General features: G+C 54.5%; 1 protein-coding gene across 2 annotated transcripts in view; it reads left to right on the top strand.

Moving 5' to 3' along the window:
* PPP2R2C (protein phosphatase 2 regulatory subunit Bgamma) overlaps window positions 1-6,000 on the top strand; it is a 148,325-nt gene continuing 142,325 nt past the window's right edge. Inside the window, exon 1 of one of the 2 annotated variants that reach the window (XM_023206880.1) lies at window positions 1-231. In XM_023206880.1, the coding sequence (XP_023062648.1) occupies window positions 204-231 (28 nt within the window). In that variant the 5' untranslated portion in view covers window positions 1-203. The remainder of the gene's footprint in view (window positions 232-6,000) is intronic. The other variant, XM_023206879.1, reaches the window with a different exon arrangement.

Here is a 6,000-nt window from a genome sequence, read left to right as displayed (position 1 = left end):
ATGGCCCGCGCGCCCGGCGCGACCTCTGCGGATTGCATCGGTGTGTGGCGGCGGGGCATGCCCAGAGCACCGGGCACGGCCTTCAATGGGCGAGGACACGGACACGCGGAAAATTAACCACAGCTTCCTGCGGGACCACAGCTATGTGACTGAAGGTAACGTACGTGTTGTCTGAGACCCCTCCGGCCGGCCGCGGCGTGGGGATGCCGTCGCACCGAATGCCCTCCGAAGGTTTGGACCGCGCGATGTGTGTCGTGTCCCCCCGCCCCATCCCATCCCACCCCATCCCACCCTGCCAGGGGCCCAGGAGGGAGGGAGCCCGAGGGTACCGGCCTCCGCTGCCCAGCGCCCGGACAGGGCAGCGCCCTCCTCCGCGCCGCCCTCCGGGAGGCAGCTTTCCGCTCTCAGGCCAGGTGGTATCCTGATTCGGCCCTGACCATAATTTTTTAACAGGCCATGCCTGTGGCTAATCTGGTGAAGAAATCTCTGGGAAATTTAATGGTTTAAAACCCTGGATTTGCAATTTCAGCCCTGCCAGGAGCCCGCAGAATTTTCTAGGCTGTCCTCTCCCTGGAGAAGAAGAGGGACCTGGGGGGAAAAAACATAATCCATTGCCAGATCCTCCTGGGAGGCCCGCCTGCCCGGGCCCCTCCCTGTCCTCCAGAGGCAGGGTCCCTGAATGGGAGGGAGAAGGCGGCTGGTTTGGGGCTGGCCTTTTTATTCCTGGTGAGTTATATTGAGACAGGAGCAGCTGGGCTAACTGTCGGGATTTTCCAAAAAAGTGGGACATGTCATCCCAAATAGGCCCTGTTTAAAATCCCCTAAGTTGGCCCTACAAACCCAACCCCCACCTCCACCCTACCCAGAGGCTGGTGGGTCAGCGCCCCGCTCTTACAGGCCGGGAACTTCCGGGGCCCCCTGCTCTGCCTTGCTAGGGGAACAGTGGGTACAGCTTCCGCGCGCAGGCAGGGCCCGCGGAGTGACCCCGATGGAGAATGGGGACCGGGAGGTCTGGGCGCGGGGACGCCTGTGCTGGTGCCCTGCCCGGATGCGGGGACGGTCAGCCGCTAACCCACGGGCTGCCGGCCCGGCCGCAGAAGTGTGCACGGGTACCCTGGGTGGGTGCCCCAGTGGGAGGGGCCCTGGGCACGGGTCCCGCGGGGCAGGTGCGCGTGGGTGCCTGTGTCAGGGAGACCGAGTGGGCCGGGAGGCGGGGACCGGGCTCCTGCGGCTGGGTCCGCCTCCTCGAAGCCTGGCTCTGCCGGAAATGAGGCAGAGCGGAGCTGGAGGCCCGCGTTGCGCAGCGCGGGCGGGCTTGGGGCGCCCTGGCCTGGGAGGCAGAGGCTGGGCGTGGGACCTGGGCAGAGGGAGGCTGCGGGGGCCGCGCCCGCTCCCGGCGGGAGAACCGCTGAGTCACGCTTCGCCGCTGGGTGTGTGCGGGAGAGGGGCAGGGCTGCCCGAGCCTCCGGGCCAGTGAGGCTCTGACCCGGCTGCGGCTTTGGGAGGCCGGGGGAGCTGAGAGCGGCCCTTTGTCGCCTGCCTCGGTGAGGCTGAGTTGGGATCAGCGTGGGTCCGGGATGTGCTTTCTGCTCGCAGCCTGCAGCGACAGAGGGTTGGAGGAAGCCGCCGGGTTGCTGGCCCGTGCCTCGGTGGCTCAGGCCGAGAGCGGATCTTGGCAGGTTGCCCCGCTGCTTCCTGCTCCCAGGCTCGCTGTGGTCTGGCTTCCTGGAGCAAGCCTCTGTTTGCTCATCTCTACGTTGGGGATGATGATGAGCTGGGGTGCAGGGCTTGTTGTGGGACTAGGTGTAAAAAGCGCCACGGTGGACATTTTCAAACATTAATTCCCTCTGCACCCTTTTCTTTAATAATTTCACCAGCTCTCAGCAGGGGACAGCAACCGGGACGGCACAGTTCTGGGAGTCAGAGCAGTGCTATCCAATCCTTCATTCAGATTCAGACACCAGATATTTACTGAGCACCTGCTGCGTGCCAGGCACTGTTTTATCCCTGGGGACTGGACAAAGACTCCCTGCCCTTGTGCGGCCTGTGTTCTATCAGGGAGCTATGTGACCTTGAGGTCTGTCTTCTCACCAGGGCTCAGTCTCCCCATCTGTGAAATGGGAGTGAATCCTGCCCTCAGGGTCTGGGGGTTTCTGTGAGGAGCAGGTGCAGTGGTGATGAAGGAGCCGTTCGGAGCTGTGCGTTGCTAACACGCAGCCAAAGGATGCTGAGCACCTGCTGTGTGCTGGGACCTCATTCGAAGACCCACCTATGCCTTATCCCCACCTTTAGATGAACAAACCAAGGCCTGGCCTCGTCCCTGGTCCAGACTGAGTGCCAGTGTGTGCAGGGCATAGGGCTCAGGTGCTGCAGATGCAGAGAGCAGAATCGGAACAAGAAATAATCATCATCATTATAATAGGTAGAGTTTTGGCCTCCCTAATGAAAAATGCACTTTCGCATCCTGATTATATTTTATGCTCAGCGCACAGGGAAGGTCAGAATGTCAGATTTGAATCATGTTAAAATCCTGCCTCTGACTCCTGACTGCTGTGCAGCCTTGGACAAGTTACTACACCTTCCTGAGCTTCACTTTCCCTTTGTAAAGGGAGAAATAATAACAATCTTTCATACAGGGTTGCTGGGATGATCAGTGATTTTGCTAATATAGAAAGTGTCCAGCACAGTGCTTGGCTTGTTGGAGGCGTTTAACACATGGCATTGTTATTATTTATATGGCTTGTAACTGGGAGAGCCTGTGGGCAAATAGTGGATGCTAAAAAACTCAGTTTGAGAAAAAGCTAGGTGCACAAACTCCTGTTCTACCTGTGGTTGCGTCTACTACACTTCCCCACCACACCCCAGCTACTCTGATCTACCTCCTGCTCCTTGAGCAGGCCATTTTCTTTCTTGCTTCAGGGCGTTTGCACTGGCTGTTCCTCTCCCTGGAACACCCACCTCCTGCCTTTGTCGCCACTGACTCCTTCTCATCCTTTGGGCCCCATGTCAAATGTCATCTTTACCCACGGGAGCCCTGCTTGAGTTCCTGAGTCTCTTGTAAAATCTCAAACATCTTGGGAAGAGTTTAGGTTTTGTTAGTACTTCACATGTTGGTGTGAATCAGTCAGAGCAGGTTGGATTTTTTTTTTTTTTTTTTTTTTTTTGGTGGCAGGGTTAGGGGGCTTACTCTTGGCTGGGCTCAACTGCATTGAGGGTTGTGGTGATCGTTAGGTGCATATGCAGGCCACCTGGGGGCACAGAGAACTTTGCATGAATAGGGTCAGGGTGTGGGGAGAGAAGAGCAGCTGATAGGGCCTGGAGGTTGCTAGGAAGTCTCCATCTAGTTAGACAGTTCTCAGGAGCTGGATATGGTTCCAGGAAGGACTCTTCCTGGTTCTGTTCTTTCTCTTTTTGCGGCAGGCCCTGGTACTTAGCTTTAGGGCGAGTTGAATAAGCATTTCCAGACTAGACTGAACTTACAAAACCCATCCATCCTTCCTTTGCTTAGCACCATTTGCCAAGCACATCCTCCCCTGGGCAGGCAGTGATGACCAAGACACAGGAGCTCAGCCAAGGCGAGGTGGTTGAGGCTGACCAGGTAGATCCTGTTGTGATTGGGTCTCTCTGGGAAGCAACAGTCACTCTCATGTGCCTGACAGGTCAGGCACTTCCAGAGCATGCTTTTCAGCTGAGGCCAGAGGCACAGCTTCCCCTCGTTTGAGCATCTCAGCCATCACACTCTGTTGGACACTCGTGCTTTTTGCATCTGCAAAAGGATGTACCCATGTTTTCCTGACTCCCATCCCTAGATGTCCTGCGTGATTTCAGAGTAGTCTGTTTATTCCCACAGAGTTGTCCTCATTTTATAGTTGAGGAAGTGAAGGGTGCTTGGGAATTGCTAAGGTCAGCATGGGGTCCTGGGCCTGTCTGAACGCAGCAGGCAGGCAGGTTTTCCTGCATGGAATTGTCTGCAGGTTGTGCCCTGGATACCATCTGTTTTCTGCCCAGGAAACCACACTGAAGAGGAGGTGCTGCTTGTGGGAGACTCAGCATTCAGTGAAATCTGCACCCTTATGGTGGACATTGCAGCTGATACCCACAACAGTTAGCCTCTCTTCTCCCAAGGAGAACACATATGGTTCCTAGTAAGAGATCTCAGGCCATAGCTGGATCTGATCAGTGCAAGGATGATCTCATTCCCCTTGCAGTGACTGGTTCCAGAATGGATGTGGGAGTCAGTTCTGGAGGTTGAGTGGAAAATAGGGAGAACCGCAGGTAAGTTAGTCCCTCTCTTGTGATGGGAACAGGGAAACCCTGTGGTGGCCGGCAGCCATCTTGACACCATGAGGGCCAACACCATGGGGCCAACACCGTTGATCGCAGGGCAGAGAGAGAGTGAGATCCAGGGCATTCAGGCCTGATGTCCAGCCCACTTCTGAACTTCCAGTTACATGAGCTGGTACTTTTCCTTTTCGTTGTGTAATTTCAAGTCTCTGTTACTTGCAGCCAATGGCACCCCAACTCACACAGCCCTGACTGCCTATCAAGAAAACCAGGAGGCTAATCTGTAACCCACAGCTAAGGCTCGAGACACATAAAACCCAGAGGGATTTTTGTTTGCTTTCTGTTTTGAGAACCCTCTTTCATTTCACTCAAGTCGAGGTTACCAATTTCTGATTTTCCTTCCTCAGTCCTATTGAGGGGGTATTTTTGGCCAGATAAGAGAGCCTAAGATCTGGTGTCGGGAGATCTGGGTTCCTGGTGAGGTCTGACCCTGGGTCTGTCATATTGGGCTGGTCATACGGTCTCTCTGAGCCTCAGTTTATTCATAATAAATATAATCGGTAAGTGGTGATGTCTGTTCTTTAGGGGCCAGAGTTAGATTAGCCCTTAGAATTGTCATCAGACTGGCTAGCCCAACTTCCACCCCCAACCTATGGGGAAACTGAGGCTAAGAGGAGAGACATTAGTGGTGGCACAGAGGGAGATTAGGGAGAGTCAGCCTTTGACTTTTGAAAATCGAGATGTGGACTGTTCAGATTCTGTGTTCCTTTTGCTTCCGTTTGGAAATGCCACTTACATAAGCTTCCCTTGGGCTTCACAGTGGGTGTGGGCCCCATTTCAGTGCTGGGGTGTCCTCTGTCAAATCACTTCAGTTTCTGAGCCTCAGTTTCCCTGTACCATCTAGTGCCCTGGGTTGTCATGAGGCTCAAAGGAACCAAGGGCATGTGGACTCTGAAGTTCTACACGTGTAAAAGGCGACCGCTGTCAGTTTCCCCAAACTGTAGTGTAGGCCAGCTCCCACGGCCCTGCTGTAAGCAATGTACTCATTTCTTTTTAATCAACCCGAACTTAAAGCTTGGTGCAGTCACAGAGCAGGGTTTTTCTCATTTTCTTTCTGGAAGATGGAAATCAAATTCTAATAAAATTTTTCCACTCCATCTCCTAGCTATTGCTGTTGCTACAGTTTTTAGTATTTATCCTTAAAGCTTGCAGAGCTAAGGGATGTTTGGTAAGAAGTATTTAGGCCTTGAGACTGGAAGAGCCACTGTATGAAGTGCTAGGTTCCATGGAGAGCGTGGTGGGGAGTAACAGAAGGACAGTGAACTCCTGCGAGTCCACCAAGCGGAGGGCCACACTTTCGGCAACTGGGGTATTTCCTTCCAGTCTTTTTTTTTTTTTTTTTTGAGACGGGGTCTCGCTCTGTCGCCCAGGCTGGAGTACAGTGGCCGGATCTCAGCTCACTGCAAGCTCCGCCTCCCGGGTTTATGCCATTCCCCTGCCTCAGCCTCCTGAGTAAGCTGGGACTACAGGCACCTGCCACCTCGCCCGGCTAGTTTTTTGTATTTTTTAGTAGAGACGGGGTTTCACCGTGTTAGCCAGGATGGTCTCGATCTCCTGACCTCATGATCCACCCATCTCGGCCTCCCAAAGTGCTGGGATTACAGGCTTGAGCCACCGCGCCCGGCCTCCTTCCAGTCTTTTTTTAATGCTCGTGTC

This window comes from Piliocolobus tephrosceles, chromosome 3 (genome assembly GCF_002776525.5).
Source record: "Piliocolobus tephrosceles isolate RC106 chromosome 3, ASM277652v3, whole genome shotgun sequence".
NCBI lineage: Eukaryota > Metazoa > Chordata > Mammalia > Primates > Cercopithecidae > Piliocolobus > Piliocolobus tephrosceles.
This window is presented reverse-complemented; position numbering and strand designations above follow the sequence as displayed.